Source organism: Stegostoma tigrinum, chromosome 38 (assembly GCF_030684315.1).
Source record: "Stegostoma tigrinum isolate sSteTig4 chromosome 38, sSteTig4.hap1, whole genome shotgun sequence".
Taxonomy (NCBI): Eukaryota; Metazoa; Chordata; class Chondrichthyes; order Orectolobiformes; family Stegostomatidae; genus Stegostoma; species Stegostoma tigrinum.
This window is the reverse complement of record NC_081391.1, coordinates 21,330,455-21,351,126: the sequence shown is the minus strand read 5'-3', so window position 1 is coordinate 21,351,126 and position 20,672 is coordinate 21,330,455. Positions and strand designations below refer to the sequence as shown.

At 45.1% G+C, this 20,672-nt stretch overlaps 2 protein-coding genes across 2 annotated transcripts; both read right to left on the bottom strand.

Annotated features, from left to right (window-relative positions):
* Nucleotides 1–4,539: 4,539 nt before the first annotated feature.
* On the bottom strand, nt 4,540–6,837 carry LOC132206593 (ferritin, middle subunit-like). Its single transcript, XM_059640840.1, has 4 exons — nt 6,736–6,837; nt 5,607–5,753; nt 4,911–5,036; nt 4,540–4,686 (listed from the first exon to the last, which is right to left on the bottom strand). The coding sequence occupies exons 1-4, from the start codon at nt 6,835–6,837 to the stop codon at nt 4,540–4,542; spliced, it is 522 nt and encodes a 173-aa protein (XP_059496823.1).
* Nucleotides 6,838–11,246: 4,409 nt separating this feature from the next.
* Nucleotides 11,247–18,760, bottom strand: LOC132206551 (ferritin, middle subunit-like). Its single transcript, XM_059640756.1, has 4 exons — nt 18,659–18,760; nt 17,402–17,548; nt 16,802–16,870; nt 11,247–11,357 (listed from the first exon to the last, which is right to left on the bottom strand). The coding sequence occupies exons 1-4, from the start codon at nt 18,758–18,760 to the stop codon at nt 11,247–11,249; spliced, it is 429 nt and encodes a 142-aa protein (XP_059496739.1).
* Nucleotides 18,761–20,672: the final 1,912 nt, after the last annotated feature.

Below are 20,672 nucleotides of genomic sequence, written 5' to 3'. Positions count from 1 at the left end.
GGTCTAAATCTGTCATCTCTTTTCTAAGGGTTTGTATCTCTTTGCTCCCTGCTCATCCATGTACCTGTCCCCACACATCTTAAAAGACACGAGCGTGACTGCGTCTACCACCTCCACGGGCAGCATGTGCCAGGCACCCACCAATCTCTGGGTAAAGAACTTCTCCACACATATCCACATGATAAATTGCCCGTAGGGTTCAGAGGTGTGGGGGTTATAGGGGATGGGTCTGTTTGGGATGCTTCAAAGGGGCGGTGTGGTACTTTTGGGCTAAAAGGCCTCTTTCCACACTGTGGGAATCTAACCTGATTCCCCGCTAAACTTTCCTCCTCTTACATTGAACTCGTGAACCCTAGAAAGTGAGTCTCACTCTGGCGAAAAAGCTTCTTGCTGTCCACCTTGTCTATGCCCCTCACGATTTTGTCGACCTCAAATCAGGCCACCCACCATCCCCTCAATCGCCCTCCTTCTCATGAAAATAATCCTAATCTACTCATCCTTTCTTCATAGCTAGCACCCTCCATACCAGGCAATATCCTGGTGAACCTCCTCTGCACCCCCTTCCAAAGCATTCACATCCTTTTGGTAATGTGGCGACCAGAACTGTACATGCAATTACTGGAATGTGATCCTGCCAGATCTGTAAAGCAGGAAGGCTTTTTCCATGGATTACATCCTAAACAGAGGGCACACAACCAGCCAATCAGGGACACACACACACACACACCCACCAACGGCCAGGATTTGCAGTGAGGTCCAGCATTACAAACATCACCCACCTGAATAACCCCACTCTGTCCTACCTTCTCCCCAGCACTGAATTCTAACTGGTTTCTTTTTCAGTAATTCACATTTGGAGTGTGAAAACATACCACACTTGTCCTTCCTCCTACTGAATAGCTGAGAAACCTACTTCTGAGGAAGAGTCACTGGACCCAAAACATGAACTGATTTCTCTAAGTCCTGCCAGATCTGTAAAGCTATTCCAGCTCTTTTTGTTGCTGTTTCTAATTTCCAGCAGTTGCTGTTCTTTTAGAAAAGAAAAAAACTCATTTAGGGCCAGAGCAGAGGGCAGCCTGGTGAATGGGGCAACATTTTAAGAGTGCGAGTACATTTTGCATAAAGTGAGTGAGAGTACATGTTGCTTTGAAATTTTCACACGAGGGAAAGCTTTTCTAACAAAAAAGTTGCAACCAACTTTAAGAAAAGTATAGGCTCATCAGCAACGCCAGCTCATCCCTTCACAGCATGAAGAAAAATCACTAGGGTGTACATTGTCCAGAGATAAGTGGTAAATGTCGCCCATGACTCAGTTAGAACACAACATAAACTTCAAGTTTCCAACAGAGTCGGTGTTAACAATTTTACTGGATTCACTCAGGGAAGGGCCACAGACCAGAACACATGCTACAGCTAAATCATTAAACGAGGCAAGAAAATAAACCTGAGGGTCAATGCAAATATATCACAGGCTTCAATTTGAGGTCAGATCTTCAATGTCACAAGGCTCACCGTGGAGAGGTAAACATAGGAGGAACAGAGCTCCAGGTCGATCTGTTTGTGAACAGCATCCTCACAGTCCTTGTGGTAGTTCTGACACACTGGGGAAGCCATCTTCACTATCCCTACTGATTATAACCAAGATCACTCTAGAACTGAGATAATAAAATGTGAGGCTGGATGAACACAGCAGGCCAAGCAGCATCTCAGGAGCACCAAAGCTGACGTTTCGGGCCGAGACCCTTCTGAAGGGTCTAGGCCCGAAACGTCAGCTTTTGTTCTCCTGAGATGCTGCTTGGCCTGCTGTGTTCATCCAGCCTCACATTTTATTATCTTGGATTCTCCAGCATTTGCAGTTCCCATTATCTCTCACTCTAGAACTGAGTTGCTCGCCCACAAGCTCTGTATTTATACTCCTGGGGCCGTCCTGCACTCACACAGAGAGAGGCAGAACTGATGATGACTGACAGTTGCTGCTGGCCAATCAGGAACCACCCATGCATACAGGCACCAATTAGAGAGAGGGGGAGGGTGTGTTAAGCAGAGCTGATCAGAGGTGGAGATGAGAGCCAGGTCTGGATGGTTATTCTGTGATTGGAACAGCAGGAGGCCATTCAGCATCTCAAACCTTCTGCACCACTCAATCAGGTCATTCTCGTAAATGCCCTTTGAACTCTGTGCAGGGCTTTAATGTCCTTCCTTAAATACCACGCCCAGAACTGAACACACCACTGCAAATGTGGTCGAACCAATGATTTGTAGAGGTGTAACATCTATTCCTCACTTTTATTCTGTCTGCGTTTATTTGAAAACACACATTTCACAAAAGCCTTCTTCATAGCAGCTTAGTCCCGCTCGGTCACTTTCCAATAATCATACACTTGAACCCAAAGTCCCTCTGCTCCTGTACTCACCTCAGATTTGTAACCTCAAGCCTGTTATGTCTTTCCATGTTTCTTCAACCAAAATGCATTCATCTTTTATGTTGAAATTTGAAAGCGATTGGCAACATCAAATCTTACTGAATAAAAAAATCTAACTGCTCATTCACATATTATCCTTTCCAAAACAAAGCTGTTTTTGGCTTCATGATGGATGATTTACAGCTAATACTCGGAATGTAATCATATTCCCCACTCGCAATCCTAGATGAGGATTGGAAAGAAGCAGGATCTCTCTAACTATCCTCTCAAATTCACTTGGAAACTTCAAGCACAGGCATCCTTTACACTTCTACACAGGGTGGCGGGGGCGCTTGGGCAAACATTATCATTGTAATCAATTAATCAGCTCTCTGCCCAGGTTCATTCTCAAAGTTTTGTGCATAACCAGCTTTGGGTCAAAACTGCTAGACCTGTGCAGTCCTGATGTAATTGAACTTGACAATTTCACCAAAGAACTTCTGTCCAGAGGTATGTGAACCACTCTGAGGTCAGGCTTAACATTAGATTAGAGAACATGGTGGCTTGCCTTCTTGAATTGCTGTTGCCCATGTGGCGCAGGCAGATCCACAATGTTGCCTTTGAGGGAATTCCAGGATTCTGATCTACCAATGCTGGAGGAATGGGGTTATGTTTCCAACTCAGCACAGCAAGTAGCTTGGTGTAGAAATTACAGAGCGTGATGTTCCCATGTATCAGATATCCTTCTCCCATGGCAAGTAATAGGGGCTTTAGAATGCTTTGGTGGATTTGTATAGGAATTGGGAGGTGATACCCATTGCAGTCCCCACACAGTGTTGGAAAGAGGCAATCCAGTGGCTGCTTGGAGATGGAAGCCAATCAAGTTTCTGGAGTGTTGGACTGTTCTCCTGACAACACTCTGGAATTAACTTAATGCTAATCATTAGCTTAAGTGTCAAAAACCCATCCTCAACTGGTCTGGCCTGCATATGACCCGACAACTACAGTAATTGTTTGACTCTGGCCTGGCCCTGGGACAATTAGACATGGAGAATAAACACTATCCTTTTAATAAAAGGAGACCATCACAAATTAGGCAGCCATAGTGCAGCACATGTGCAGTCAGCTGCAGGAGCGCTGATTTCATTGTAAATAAGGTAAAAATCTGAACTGCTGTTTTCTGCCAGTGGTAGTTTGGTTCCAGCTTTATTTTCACCATGTGCCCTTGGCATTTGTTATCTCTGCATTGCAGAGCAATGCTAGAAGTTCTACCACATGGGCTCCAAGGTGGGCACTGCTGCATTTCCAAATACAGGTCATTCTAATGAAGAGAGAGACTGATACAAGGGAAAGCTGATTTTGCCATTCTCCGAGATGCGGCCACTGGACAAAGTCCTTCCACCACTGATAAGGCAGAAAGGGGAAAACGAGAGAGAAACCGATTCCCTACCTGTGGAAGCAATTGCTTATCAATAAAATCTGAAAAAGCAGTGCATCTTTGATGCTAAATGTTTTACTTGGTATTCCTGTTTGAAAGAGTGAATGTATGCACAAATATTAAATTCCAAGTGCAAGAACAAATTGCTGGAAAAACCTCACAGGTCTAGCAACACTTGTCAAAAGATGATGTGTCTCAGGTCCTGGGACCGAGAACAGTTTCCCCTGCACAGATGCTGCCATACCAGAGATTTCCGGTAGCTGCTTATCTCAACGAGACCTAAACATAGCACAGGGAAGGGCTCTAGCTCAGAAAAACATTTAGACAGGGGGCTGCTCAATCAGGGTATTGACTAGAAGCTGGTCCTGAAAAATTGATTGTCAGTACAACACTGCTTACAAGCCAAACCCAAAAACACCACAGACTCAACACTGAAATTCCACTACAAGGATTGCCCACTTAATTCCTATAGACAAGAGAAAAAAGAGAGCAAACTACTGGGGCAGGCATTGAATCAAAGGTTAATCAGAAATAACAGGAGGATTTAATGATCAGGTGTCAAACAGCAATACCAAGAGCCAGAAGCAGCTGTGAAATTATGCAAAGTACTCAGTTCCATGGTGAACACTTTAATTTGCGCAGAGCACAACCAAATTATTTGGATTATGTCACCATAAACAAAGATATTATTGACCCCACTCAGCTGAGTGTGAGCCTGTCAAACAGGTACTCTCCCGTGCCATTGGCAGGGGCTCCCAGTCTCTTCACGTTGGTGATGTGATCTCCCAGCTTCTTGATCATCTTCACTTGCTCATCCAAGTAGTGCCTCTCCAGGAAGTCACACAGCTGGAAGACAAATAATCCAGATGATCAAAAAGGAGTCTGAAAGTGACGTCCCATCACAGATGTGACCATCATCACCAAGCAGATGTGGACTCGGGTGATGCCTTGGAAAGGTTTTGTTTTAACAGCCTGCCGGAGGCTGGGAGAAGGTAATTGGATTTTTAACCCAGAGAGTGCACAAACACACCACTTTCTTCCAAGGAAAGAGAAAGAGTTTACAAACTCACATGAGGGTCAGTGTTGCCAGAGGCGAGTTTGTGCAGATCCAGCAGACTCTGATTCACATCCTTCTCCATCTGCAGAGCTCTCTGCATTGCCTCCAGACCATTGCCCCACTCATCCTGCTCTGGCTTCTGGAGGGAGGGAAGCAGGAACAGAAAGCACAGTTCAGCAAGCAGTTGTGTCATTAGTCGACATCAGATCAGTTAGTTATCCCTCATCATTGTAGGGGAGGTACTGCAAACCAACTTTAATTTGAAGACAACAACTAGATTTTGTACTGAAAGAATAACAAATTTTCTAAACACATTCTACTGTTAATGTAGATTCTCAGAATTCACATGTAGAGAATAGGTACCAATGGAAGTAATTCCTGACTTCACTATTGTGGTGTTAGAAACATCTTCCAGATTCAGAAAGGCTGGACACTGCTACTTTCCACACTGCAACAATTTCCTGTCTTAGCTTTTGTTACCTCATTCTGTCTGAAGGAGAGTCATTCACATTGATATCTACTCACTATTCTGGTTCCTCAATTGCCCTCATAAGTGCAGAGTATTTCCTTTCACCTAAAGGAATCCTATTTTGGTGAACACCCTCCCCTTCACACAGTATTTGTTCAAGGCTAAAGCTAAATAGATGGAGATACCAGTCGATTGTAGCTGCTCACAAAAAGCTGCAAACAGAAGGCTTCAGAATCTAACCTTGATGTCCTGCAGGATGACTCGACCTCCACGTTTATTCTGGAAGGCCATCAGTTTCTCAGCGTGTTCCCGTTCCTCATGGGACTGCTCCTTGAAGAACTCAGCAAAGTGATGCAGGGCAACATCATCCCGGTCAAAGTAAGAGAACTGTGGGAAGAGAGGCTAAAAGGAAACTGTCTGAAATTCATGAATGACACTCCTCACTCAGGAACTAACCTGGGCACCATCTTGATTCCACATTTAAGTGGTTAAAAACAGACAAAGCAGGAAGTCACCTTCCATGGATGATGAAGGGGACAGCTGTCTATAGCCATTAGACATCCGTGCTCTGCAGGTTAGAAACACTATTGTTCAGGAGGTGGAGACCAGTTCAGCCCCTGTCCAACTGAATGAAGGGACATGTGTTCATTAACACAACCAGAAAGCTCAGTCAGCAGTCTCATTATCACTATCACCCACCTGAATAACCGCAGTGTCCTACCACCCACTCCACAGAATTTTAACTGCTTTGTTAGAGAGAAAGAAAAAAAACACATACATAGTCTGAAAATGTGCCTCTTCCCTCACATTGCATAGCTCAAAGCCACTTCTGAGAAAGGGTCAGTGGACCCAGAGCTTTGATTTCTTCCAGCTCTGTAGAGCTTTTCTAGCTATTTTTGTTAGTGTTTAATGTCTAGCAGCAGCTGTTCTTTTAGTTCAGGGAACTTTACATCTTGAGCACAAGACAGTCCAGTGAATAGGGCAAGGTTTTAAAAAAGGAGTATATTTGTGTCAGGAAAAGTTTCCACCAGGGAAGGCTTTTGTTGAGAAAAGGAATACAACCAAAGTTTTACAAAAAAAAAAAAAAATATCGACCAAGACCAGATCATCCCTCCAGAGTTAGATGAAAAATCACCAAGGGTTACATTGTCCAGAGACAGCAAGCTGGGCATCCACATCCAGGAGCCAGTTGGACATGAAGACAATGTTCAAAACTTGACCAGAGAGTCAGTGTTAAGACCTGCACTAGATTGCAACAGGGGAAGGGCCACAGAAAATAATACATGTTACAGCTAATTCATTAACCCAGCGTAAAAACCCAAACAGGTCAACACTGTTATCACACAGGCTTCAATTCCACAAAGCTCACCATGGAGAGGTAAACATAGGAGGAATAGAGCTCCAGGTTGATCTGCTTGTTAACAGCATCCTCACAGTCCTTGTGGTAGTTCTGACACACTTGGGAAACCATCTTCACTATTCCTGCTCACAAGCACCAAGAAAACTCTAGAACTAAGTCTCTCTCTCCCACAGGCTCTTGTATTTATAGTCCTGGGACCATCCTGCAGTCACACAGAGAGAGGCAGAACTGATGATGACTGACAGTTGCTGCTAGCCAATCAGGAACCACCCATGCATACAGGCACCAATGAGAGAGAGGGGGAGGGTGTGTTAAGCAGAGCTGATCAGAAGTGGAGATGAGAGCCAGGTCTGGATGGTTATTGTGTGATTGGAACAGCAGGAGGCCATTCGGCATCTCAAATCTGCTGCACCACTCACTCAGGTCATAGGTCATTTGGTTCTTTTCTAAAAGAAGTCAATTTGGTTTGAGAAAAGTTTTCACATTTTTTTTAATTAAGGTGGTTGTGAGCAACTGCACGAGGGATTCAATGAGGAAGAGGGGCATCCGTTTCTCAGCTTGTTATGCTGGGATTTGGGAAAGAATGTTGGGAAATTGTCTCTGGGTCATAGAAAATTATAACAGTGTCAGCTGTGGAAAAGACAGGAAGGATGTTCCTGATTATGGGGGAGTTCAGGACCAGGGTTTGCAGTCTAAGGATACATTTAGAACTGAGGTGAGGAGAAATCTCTTCACCTCGGGGGGCGAAGTGGTGGAACCTGTGGAATTCTCTGCCACAGAAAACGATTGAAGCCAAAACAGGAATTGGGGAGAGCTTTGAGGGCTGGATCAAAAGGGAATGCAGAGATGGTGAGAATATGGTGCTGAGTTATGGAATCAGCCACAATCACATGGAATGGCAGAGCAGGCTGGAAGGGATGAATGGCCGACTCAACATTTATTTTCTATGATTCCACGTTTGTGCAACCAGCGCAGCCAGGGTCTTGTGGTGAAGGGGTAATGTCCCTAGCTGTGGCCCAGGAGGCCTTGGTACAAGTTCCTACCAGATCCAGAGCTCTTAAATCATCTCTACAGGCAGATTTAGAAAACAACCAGAACAGGTACAGGCACAAAGGACCGAATGGCCTCCTGCTGTGCCATAACAATTCTCCGATTCTGTGGTGGGTCTGTACCTGAGCAGAATCTCCCTGCCTCCAGCTCCTGCCTGTGGATTGTCACCTCGCAGTGATGGAGAGCCTCGAGTGTTCTGTTGGTTCTGAGAGTGATACCTGAAGAAGATTTCACCTCCTGGCAGCGCCACCCAGGATGGTACGATCGAGGGGAGGGTCCTGATAAAGTGCAATGCAAAACAAGTTCCCAACGGCCATCCAGGTGGAAGATAGGTGTGTGCGATCGTTGGCTGTGACAGTGGGTGTTGGCCAGCAGTGGGGGGATCCCCAGTCAACATTTCTTTGCCAGTGGAACTGGGTCTACCTTGTGTAAAGGACCATGTCTCTGCTGGCGTGTAACAGCTTTCCCACATGGAAGTTGCCTTCTACAGGTGGAATTCAAACCCCGTCCCCAAACTCTCAGAATTTCCTGAGTGGAAATTCAGAGCGTTTTTCACAACAGGAGGCCATTCAGCCCACCGTTCCTGTAATAGCTTCTGAACGAGCTACCTGATTAGTCCCACTTTCCAGCCCTATCTCTGTCCCTCTCTAAATTCGTCACTTCCAAGGACATATCCAACTCTTGTTCTGAAACCAACCATGGAATCGACCTCCGTCACTCTCCCAGGCAGCACATTCCAAATCCGAACAACTTTCTGAGTTAAGAGGTTTCTTCCCATTTCACTCTGATCTCCCCTACTGACAAACTGTGACCCCTCGTCACTGACAAGTCAACTGCTGAAATCAGAATATCCTGCTTTACTCTGACAAAATTGATCATAGTTTTGATCACGTCAATAAGGTCACCTACAAGGAGATTTCCCCCATTTTCCTTAATCTTTCCGTGTATCTAAAATTCCTCATTCCTGGGGTCATCGTAATAAATCACCTTTGAACACTTTTGAGGTTTTTCACATCCTTCCTTGAATGCCACGCCCAGAACTGAGTACATAATGGAAATGTGGTCTAACCAATGATTTGTAGAGGTGTAACATCAATTCGTTGCTTTTATACTCGATGCCTCAATTTGAAAACACAAGGTTCACAAAAGTGGCTCAATCTCCATTAATAACAGCTTCATCCTGCCTGACCACTTTCAGATAATCACATACTTGAAACCGAAAGTCGCTGAGCTCCTGTACTCACATCAGATTTGTAACATCGAGCCTGTTTTGACTTTGTGTTTCTTGGACAAAAATGCATTACTCACTTTTTTTATGTTTTGAAATTGGAAAGTGATTGGCAACATCAAACCTTGTGCAGTAAATATCTGTGCGTGCAGATATTGTCCTTTCCACAAAGAAATTGTTTTTGATATTATCCTGGATGATGTAGTTCTCATGTGAAGATTGTCATCCCATTCTACGCACAGTCCGAGATGATCATTGAGAAGAAATGGGTTCTTTCCTCTCTACCCTGTCAAATCCATTAATTCTCTGAAAATTATCAATTACAGCCATCCCTTAACTTCCTACACAGAGGGACTAGACAAGCCGTTATCATGAATTAACCATCTCTCTGTCCAGGTTACTTCCAGAAATTCTGTGCATAACCATCTTTGGGTCGAACCTGCCAGAACTGTGCACTCCGGCTGTGGTTGAACAGGAACTTGACCATTTCACCAAAACCTCTTCATCCAGAGGTATTTGAACCCCTCAGAGATCAGGGCCAACATTAGTTTAGAGAATGTGGTGACTTGCCTTCTTGCATTACTGTTGCCCATTTGGTGTAATCAAACCCATACTGCTGTTAGGGAGGGAACCTGGGGGCGATGTTTCCAACACCAGCTGATCGGTGGTTTGGTGTAGAACGTGGTGTTCCCACATATCATCTGCCCTTGTCCGATGGAAAGTAGTCAGAATTTTAAGAAGTTGTCTGAGGAGCTTTGGTGGATTCCTACAGCATTTGGTACATGGTATATATTGCAGTCTCTGCGTATGTCAGTGGTGGAAGGATAGACGAAAGTGGCTGCTCGTTTGCTGGAGGCTGTCAACATTCTGGAGTGTTAGACTGCCACCTGTAATCCTGATACTGTCTGACTTGACAGAATTTCATGCACATCATTCTCTTTCCAGAAGAGATGGTCCAAACAAGCCTCTTCTGGTTCACTAATATCCTTGTTCGTAAGAAACTGCCATCCTTACCTGATCGGGCCTTTGCGTAACGCCACAGGCAGAGCAAAGGGGTTTAATTTGAATTACTCATGGGCTGGGTGGGTAATCAGAGATGGATAATAAATGCTGCCTGTCAGTGATAGCCTGATCCTGTTAAAGCACTTACACAAACCAGTCACATTGTAATTCAGGGCTGATTGATAGTGATTAGGCCACCACAGTGCACTGTTTGGAGTCACAGGTCAGCCAGATCAGCTCTCCTGCTGAAGATTAATAAACGTAAAAATTGGAACTGCCGATTCTGCACATGGTATTTGTATTTTAGCTTGATTTTCCACCAGGCATCCTCAGTATTTGTCACCTCTTCGTTGCAGGGTAATAATAGAAATTATCACACAGGGAACGAGGTGGGCACCGCTTCATTCGCATGGCCGTTCCTAGACGTTAGCATTCTAAGAGAAGGTAGATTTTTCCTTCTCCTACATGTATAAAGGAAATACTGAAGAAACTAATTCCCTAGCTCTGGGAACAATGACATGAGCAATTGCTTATGTCAAAGAAAAAAAGAGACTGTGGAAAAGCATTGTATCTTAGTCTTGTAAGGAGGAATTTTACAAACTACTAAAATCACTAACATCTAGGCATGAGAACAAATTGCTGGAAAACACCTCACTGTCAGGCAACAAAGTCAATCAAGAGATGATTGAGTGTCTCATGTCCAGGTTCTGTTCAACCCTTCTCCCTACCAATGCTGCCCAACCTGAGATTTCCCAGCAGGTTGTGTTCCTGGTTTCCAGAATCTCCTTATTTAAAAGAGATGCAAACACATGGCCAAGGGCAGTGCATTAGATCAGTGCCTACCCTTTAGGCAAAGGAATGATTTCAGTCAGTGTATTGATTAGAAGCTGGTCCTGCAAACTTGTCCCTGTGAGTACATGTCAGTAATGCTGATTTATCTGTCAACAACCTTACCAGTTATGGAATTTCCAATAAAAGGATTGCCCACTCAATCCCCAGATACAGCAGAATCAAACACTGATCAAGGTACTGGGGCAGGCATTGAATCCAAGGTTGTCACAAAGAACAAAGGATTGATGATCAGACATTAAAACACAAAAAGCTCCAAGAACCAGAAGCTATGAAAATTACACACTGTGCTCAGTTCCATGGTGAACACTGTTTTAATTTGCTCAGAGCACAACTAGTCATTTAGTAGAATGAGGTCACCATGTACAACAGATATAGATTTTGACCCCATTCAGCCGAGTGAGAGCCTGTCAAACAGGTACTCTCCCATGCCATTGTCAGGGGCTCCCAGTCTCTTCAGGTTGGTGATGTGATCTCCCAGCTTCTTGATCATCATGACTTGCTCATCCAGGTAGTGCCTCTCCAGGAAGTCACACAGCTGGAAAGCAAAGAGGGGAACTGGTTAAATCTGACCAAATGCAGCTTGGGAGACCGAGCTGTGAAGTGATGTCATGGAGATTGCCAAATACACTCGAGAAAGTGCTCAGTTTTAGAAACAGGAGGATCTTGGTATAACCCAAGAAAACCCTCCACAATGTCAAGTGAGATCTTGTGGCTAACAAAAAGGACCAAGTGTCTGATCCCTGTTTTTATTCAGAAACCCAGATTTAAATACACCACACTCACATGAGGGTCCGTGTGGCCAGGGGCCAGTTTGTGCAGATCCAGCAGACTCTGGTTCACATCCTTCTCCATCTGCAGAGCTCTCTGCATTGCCTCCAGACCATTGCCCCACTCATCCTGCTCTGGCTTCTGGAGGGAGGGAAGCAGGAACAGAAAGCACAGCTCAGCAGGCAGTTGTATCATTAGTCTACATCTGATCAGTTAGTTACCCCTCATCATTGTAGGGGAGGCACTACAGGCCAACTTGACCTTGGTAAAACACCTGCTGTATTTGGTACTGTTCTTGAAGGGGACATTTCTAAACAGATCCTGCTATGCTGTGATCAGAGTGATATCAAGGCATCAGAAACATCTTTAGATGTATAAAGGCTTCATACTGATGCTTTCCGCACCTGAAAGATTTCTGTTTTCCCTTTTGACACCTCATGTTGTCCAAAGCAGCGTTAGACACCGATATGTGCTCACCATCCAGAATACTGGATTATCACAATTGCCAACTGTTGTTCAATCACAAGTGCAAAAGTGTTTCCTTTTAGTGAAGGGAATCTTATTGTGGTGAGCAACCCCCCCCATTCATACAGCATTTGTTCAGCCCTGAAGCTAAACAGATTGAGCGAGCCACAATTGAGTGGTATTTCACGAAAAGCTGCAAACAGAAGGCTTCAGAATCTAACCTTGATGTCCTGCAGGAGGATTCGGCCCCCACGTTTATTCTGGAAAGCCATCAGGTTCTCAGCGTGTTCCCGCTCCTCATGGGACTGCTCCTTGAAGAACTCAGCAAAGTGACGCAGGGCAACATTATCCCGGTCAAAGTAAGAGAACTGTGGGGAAGAGAAAGGCAGGAAAGGGAAACATATCTGATGTTAATCAATGGCACTCCTCAATCAGAAACTAACCTGGTCACTATCTTGATTCCACATTTAAGAACAAAGAAAATCACAGCACAGGAACAGGCCCTTTGGCCCTCCAAGCCTGCACCGATCGAGATCCTGTGTAAGTCTGTCATCTCTTTTCTAGGGTCAGTATCCCTTTGCTCCCTGCCCATCCATGTACCTGTCCTGATACATTTTAAAAAGACACTTGCGTGACTTCGTCTACCACCTCCACAGGCAAAGTGTGCCAGGCACCCTCCAACCTCTGCGTAAAGAGCTTGCCACACATCCACATGATAAATTGCCCGTAGGGTTCAGAAGTGTGGGGGGTTTTGGTGGGATTCTTCAAGGGCCAGTGTGGACATTTTTGGCTAAAAGGGCCTGTTTCCACACTGTAGGCAATCTAACCAAATCCCCTCTAAACTTTGCTCTTATTTTGAACTCATGACTCCGAGTCATTGAATCCCCGACTCTGGGAAAAAGCTTCTTGCTATTCACCTTGTCTATAGTTCTCATGATTTTGTTGACCTCAGTCAGGTTCCCCCCCGACCCCATCACCCTTCTAATGAAAATAATCTTAAATGCATTCATCTTTTATGTTATAGAACAGAGAACATGACAGCACAGTACAGGCCCTTCGGCCCTTGACGTTGTGCCGACCTGTCATACCGATCTGAAGCTCATCTAACCTACACTATTCCATGTACGTCCATATGCTTGTCCAATGACAACTTAAATGTACTTAAAGTTGGTGAATCTACTACCGTTGCAGGCAAAGCGTTCCACACCCTTGCTATTCTCTGAGTAAAGAAACTACCTCTGACATCTGTTGTATATCTTTCACCCCTCAATTTAAAGCTATGCCCCTCGTGCTCGCTGTCTCCGTCTTAGGAAAAAGGCTCTCCCTATGCAACCTGTCTAACCCTTTGATTATCTTATATGCCTCAATTAAGTCACCTCACAACCTTCTTTTCTCTAACGAAAACAGCCTCAAGTCCCTCAGCCTTTCCTCGTAAGACTTTCCCTCCATACCAGGCAACATCCCAGTAAACCTCCTCTGCACCCTTTCCAAAACTTCCACATCCTTCTTATAATGCGGTGACCAGAACTGTACGCAATGCTACAAGTGCGGCCGCACAAGAGTTTTGTACAGCTGCAGCATAACCTCTTGGTTCCGGAACACGATCCCTGTATTCATAAAAGCTAAAACACTGTTTGCCTTCTTAACAACCCTGTCAACCTGGGTGGCAACTTTCAAGGATCTGTGTACATGGTCACCGAGATCTCGCTGCTCATCTACACTACCAAGAATCTTACAGTACTTTGCCTTCCGGTTCCTCCCACCAAAGTGCATCACCTCACACTTGTCGGCATTAACCTCCATTTGCCACCTCTCAGCCCAGCTCTGCAACTTATCCACGTCTCTCTGTAACCTACAACATTCTTCGTCACTACCCACATCTCCACCGACCTTAGTGTCGTCTGCAAATTTACTAACCCATCCTTCTACGTTTATAAAAATGACAAACAGCAGTGGACCCAACACGGACCCTTGCGGTACACCGCGAGTAACCGGTCTCCAGGATGAACATTTCCCATCAACCACCACGCTGTCTTCTTTCAGCAAGCCAATTTCTGATCCAAACTGCTATATCTCCCACAATCCCATTCCTCCGCATTTGTACAATAGCCTACTGTGGGGAGCCTAATCGAACGCCTTGCCGAAATGCATATACACCACATCAACCGGTTTACTCTCATCCACCTGTTTCGTCATATGTTCCAATGGGAAAGTGATTGGCAACATCAACATCTTACCGAATAAATATCTAACTGCTCATTCACATATTATTCTTTCCAAAAAGCAGCTGTTTTTTGCTTTATCATGGATGATTTACTTCTACTGCTAGGAATGTAATCATATTCCCCCCTCTCAGTCCTGGATGCGAATTGAAAAGAAGCAGGATCTCTCTATCTACCCTGTCAAATCCATGAATCCACTTGTAAATTTCAAGCACAGACATCCCGTCCACTTCTACATCGAGGGACTTGGGAAAACGATTATCATCGTAGCCAATTAACTTTCTGCCCAGGTTCATTCCAGAAATTCTGTGCATAAGCATCTTTGGATTGAACCTGCTAGAACCGTGCACTCGAGATGGAGTTGAGCTAGAACTTGACAATTTCACAAAAGAAGGCCCAGCCAGAGGTATTTGACCCGCTCTGAGATCACACCCACCATGAGAGAATGGGGTGGCTTTCCTTCTTTAATTGCTGTAGTCAGATGCACAATGTTCCTAGTGAGGGAATTCCAGGATTCTGATCCACCGACACTGGAGAATGGGGTGTTATGTTTCCAACTCAGGATGGCATGTGGCTCGATGGAGAACTTAGAGGGGGTGGTTTTCCCCTGTATCAGATGCCTTTCGCCCATGGCAAGTAATTAGGGGTTTGGAAAGTATTGTCTCAGGAGCGTTGGTGGATTTCTACAGCTTTTTGGAGGTGGTACACAGTGTACTCCGTGTGTGTCAGTGGTGCAAAGAATGAATCTAGTGGCTGCAGGAGGCCATCAAGTTTCTGGAGTGGTGGAATGATCTCCTAATTCTGTGCGACAACTCTCTGGAGTTCTAGAATTAAGAAGCTGAGGAGGAGCATTATATTCAGTGTCAAAAACCCATCCTTACCTGGCCTGCGTATGACGCTGCAACCACAGCCATGTGTGAGACTCTGACCCGGCCTTGGGGACAATGAGCAATGGATAAATAAATGGTGTCAGCTCAGAGACATCCTCATCCTTTAAATAAAGGAAACTGTCACCCCTGAGCACCAGTAATTAGGCAGCCATAGCACATTGCAGGTGGAGGTACATGCCGGTCAGCGTACATCAGGAGACCTTATTTCCTTGCTAAGCACACAAACTGCTGCTTTCTGCTTGTGGCATTTGCATTCTAGCTTTATTTTTACTAGGTGTCCTGAGCCTTTGGCATCTCTGCATTGCAGAGCAATGAAAGAAGTTCTGCCACAGGGGCTCCAAGGTGGGCACTGCTGCATTACGTAATGAGGATCATTGTCTAGAAGCAGAAAGACTGATACACGGGAAAACAAATTTTGCCATTCTCCTACAATCAGGCAGTGCCCTTACTCCTTCCCCCACTGCAGCAAAAGAGAGTAAACTATTTCCCAGCTCTGGGAACAATTGCTTATCTAAAGTGCTAAAGATCAGTGCATCTTGATGCTGGATGTTCCACTATATATTCCTGTTCAAAAGAGTGAAAGTATGCTCAAATTGCTAGATTTGAAGTGCGACAAAAAAATTGCTGGAAAGCCTCACAACATCTGGCAACATCTGTCACGAGATGTGACTGTATCTTGGGTCCTGGGACTGAGAACAGTTCTCTCCACAGATGCTCCCCAAACCTGCTATTTCCTGCCCCTGCTTATTTACAAAAGAGACTTGAACATTGCCAAAGGCAGTGTCTAACATTGAGACAGGGGGCTGGTTTCACTGAAGATATTGACTAGAAGCTGGTTTGGAATAAAAAAGTCAATACAACACTGCTTACTAGCCAAAAACCCAAATTGAACACTTGTGGAATTTCTACTGCGAGGATTGCCCACCTAATTCCTACAAACAACAGAAAAGGAGCAGACGACTGGGGCAGGCATTGAATCAAAGGTTAATCAGAACAGAAAAGGAATTAATGATCAGGTGTCAAACAGCAATACCAAGAGCCAGAAGCAGCTGTGAAATTATACAAAGTACTCAGTTCCACGGTGAACACTATTTTATTTTGCTCAGAGCACAACCAAGTTACTAGCATTATGTCACCATGTACAACATACACATTATTGACCCCATTCAGCTGAGTGTGAGCCTGTCAAACAGGTACTCTCCCGTGCCATTGGCAGGGGCTCCCAGTCTCTTCAGGTTGGTGATGTGATCTCCCAGCTTCTTGATCATCTTCACTTGCTCATCCAAGTAGTGCCTCTCCAGGAAGTCACACAGCTGGAAGACAAAATTAATCCAGAGGATCAAAAAGGTGTCAGAAAGTGACTTCCCATGACAGAGGTGACCATCACCACCATGTGGAGGTCCACTTAGGTGATGCCTTTGAAAGGTTCTACCAGCCGGTAGGAAGCTTGGAGAAGGTAATTGGATTTTTAAACCAAGAGAGAGTGCACAAACACATCACTTTCTTCCAAGGAAGAGAGAGAATACAGTTTACAAACTCACATGAGGGTCAGTGTGGCCAGAGGCCAGTTTGTGCAGATCCAGCAGACTCTGGTTCACATCCTTCTCCATCTGCAGAGCTCTCTGCATTGCCTCCAGACCATTGCCCCACTCATCCTGCTCTGGCTTCTGGAGGGAGGGAAGTGGGAACAGAAAGCAGAGTTCAGCAGGCAGTTGGATCATTAGTCTACATCGGTTAGTTATCCCTCATCATTGTAGGAGGTACAACAAACAAACTTCAATTTGTTCAAGACAACTAGATTTTGTACTGAGGGACGAAGAAATTTTCTAAACACATTGTACTGTTCATGTCAATTCTCAATTCACATGCAGAGAATAGGCTTCACGATTGTGGTGTTAGAAACATCTTCTAGATTCTGAAAGGCTGGACACTGCTACTTTCCACACTGCAACAATTTCCTGTCTTAGCTTTTGTTCCCTTATTCTGTCTAAAGGAGAGTCATTCACATTGATATCTACTCACGATTCTGGTGAGTCTCAATTGATGATTATTTCCTTTCACCTAAAGGAAGCCTATTTTGCAGAACAACCTCCCCTTCATACAGTATTTGTTCAATGCTAAAGCTAAATAGAGGGAGACACCAGTCGATTGTAGCTGCTCACAAAGAGCTACACAAACAGAAGGCTTCAGAATCCAACCTTGATGTCCTGCAGGAGGACTCGACCTCCACGTTTATTCTGGAATGCCATCAGTTTCTCAGCGTGTTCCCGTTCCTCATGGGACTGCTCCTTGAAGAACTCAGCAAAGTGATGCAGGGCAACATCATCCCGTTCAAAGTAAGAGAACTGTGGGGGGAGAGAGAGAGAGGTTAAAAGGAAACTGTCTGAAATTCGTGAATGACACTCCTCACTCAGGAAATAACCTGGGCACCATCTTGATTCCACATTTAAGTGGTAAAAAACAGACAAAGCAGGAAGTCACCTTCCATGGATTATAACCCAAACAACAAATACTTAAGCAGCCTTTGTGCAGATATTTCACCAGCTTTCTGGAAATCAAGGACAAAAAGCAAATGCAATCCCTGGCCTGTGTGAGCGAGAAAGAGAGACAGTACATGTGGCATGGTGCCTGATGAAGGGGAGAGCTGTCTATACCCATTAGACATCCCTGCTCTGCAGGTTAGAAACACTATTGTTCAGGAGGTGGAGACCAGTTAGGCCCCTGTCCAACTGAATGAAGGGACATGTGTTCGTGAACACAGCCAGAAAGCTCAGTCAGCAGCCTCATTATCACCATCACCCACCTGAATAACCCCAGTGTCCTACCATCCACTCCACAGAATTCTAACTGCTTTGTTAGAGAGAGAAAAAAAAAATCACATACATAGTGTGAAAATGTGCCTCTTTCCTCACATTGCACAGCTCAAAGCCACTTGAGAAAGGGTCAGTGGACCCAGAGCTTGGTTTTCAACCAGATGTTTAGAGCTTTTCTGTTGGTGTTTAGTGTCCAGCAGCTGCTGTTCTTTTAGTTCAGGGAACTTTACATCCTGAGCACAAGACAGTCTGGTGAATGGGGCAAGGTTTTAAACAAAAAGGAGTATATTTGTGTCAGGAAAAGTTTCCACCAGGGAAGGCTTTTGTTGAGAAAAGGAATGCAACCAATTTTAAAAGTTAGTTATTGACAAAGACCAGATCATCCCTCCAGAGTTAGATGAAAAATCACCAAGGGTTACTTTGTCCAGAGATAGCAAGCTGGGCATCCACATCCAGGAGCCAGTTGGACATGAAGACAATGGTCAGGTTTTGAACAGAGAGTCAGTGTTAAGACCTGCACTAGATTGCAACAGGGGAAGGGCCACAGAAAATAATACATGTTACAGCTAATTCATTAACCCAGCATAAAAACCAAACAGGTCAACACTATCATAGCACAGGCTTCAATTCCACAAAGCTCACCATGGAGAGGTAAACATAGGAGGAATAGAGCTCCAGGTTGATCTGCTTGTTAACAGCATCCTCACAGTCCTTGTGGTAGTTCTGACACACTTGGGAAACCATCTTCACTATTCCTGCTCACAAGCACCAAGAAAACTCTAGAACTAAGTCTCTCGCTCCCACAGGCTCTTGTATTTATAGTCCTGGGACCATCCTGCAGTCACACAGAGAGAGGCAGAACTGATGATGACTGACAGTTGCTGCTGGCCAATCAGGAACCACCCCTGCATACAGGCACCAATGAGAGAGAGGGGGAGGGTGTGTTAAGCAGAGCTGATCAGAGGTGGAGATGAGAGCCAGGTCTGGATGGTTATTCTGTGATTGGAACAGCAGGAGGCCATTCGGCATCTCAAACCTTCTGCACCACTCAATCAGGTCATGGGTCATTTGGTTCTTTTCTAAAAGAAGTCAATTTGGTTTCAAAAAAGTTACACATTTTTTAAAAATTAAGGTGGTTGTGAGCAACTGCACGAGGGATTCAATGAGGAAGAGGGGCATCAGTTTCTCAGCTTGTTGTGCTGGGATTTGGGAAAGAAGGGTGGGAAATTGGCTCTGGGTCATAGAAAATTGTAACAGTGTCAGCTGTGGAAAAGACAGGAAGGATGTTCCTGATTATAGGGGAGGCCAGGACCAGGGTTTGCAATCTAAGGATACGTTTAGGACTGAGGGGAGGAGAAATCTCTTCACCTCGGGGGGCGGGGTGGTGGAACCTGTGGAATTCTCTGCCACAGAAAAGGATTGAAGCCAAAACAGGAATTGGGGAGAGCTTTGAGGGCTGGATCAAAAGGGATTGCAGAGAGGGTGAGAATATGGTGCTGAGTTATGGAATCAGCCACAATCACATGGAATGGCAGAGCAGGCTGGAAGGGATGAATGGCCGACTCAACATTTATTTTCTATGATTCTATGTTTGTGCAACCAGTGCAGCCAGGGTCTTGTGGTTTAGGGGTAATGTCCCTAGCTTTGGACCAAGAGGCCTTGGTACAAGTTCCTACCAGATCCAGAGATCTTAAATCATCTCTACAGGCAGATTTAGAAAACAACCAGAACAGGTACAGGCACAAAGGACCGAATGGCCTCCTGCTGTGCCATAACAATTCTCCGATTCTGTGGTGGGTCTGTACCTGAGCAGAATCTCCCTGCCTCCAGCTCCTGCCTGTGGATTGTCACCTCGCAGTGATGGAGAGCCTCGAGTGTTCTGTTGGTTCTCAGAGTGATAAGTGAAGAGGATTTCACCTCCTGGCAGGGCCACCCTGGACGGTATGATCGAGGGGAGGGTCCTGATAAGGTGCAATGCAAAACCAGTTCCCAGCGGCCATCCAAGTGGAAGATAGGTGTGTGCGATCGTTGGCTGTGACAGTGGGTGTTGGCCAGCAGTGGGGGGATCCCCAGTCAACATTTCTTTACCTGTGGAACTGGGTCTACCTTGTGTAAAGGACCATGTCTCTGCTGATGTGTAACAGCTTTCCCACATTCAAGGTGCCTTCTACAGGTGGAATTAAAAACCCCGTCCCCAAACTCTCAGAATTTCCTGGGTGGAAATTCAGAGCGTTCTTCACAACAGGAGGCCGTTCAGCCCACCGTTCCTGTATTAGCTTCTGAAAGAGCTACCTGATTAGTCCCACTTTCCAGCCCTATCTCTGTCCCTCTCTAAATTCATCACTTCCAAGGACATATCCAACTCTTGTTTTGAAACCTCCCATGGAATCCACCTCCGTCACTCTCCCAGGCAGCACATTCCAAATCCGAACAACTTTGAGCAAAGAGGTTTCTTCCCATTTCACTCTGATCTCTCCTACTGACAAACTGTGACTTCTCGTCACTGACAAGTCAACTGCTGAAATCAGAATATCGTGTTTACTCTATCAAAATTGTTCATAGTTTTGATCACGTCAACAAGGTCACCTCTCAATAAGGTCACCTACAAGGAGATTTCCCCCATTTTCCTTAATCTTTCCGTGTATCTAAAATTCCC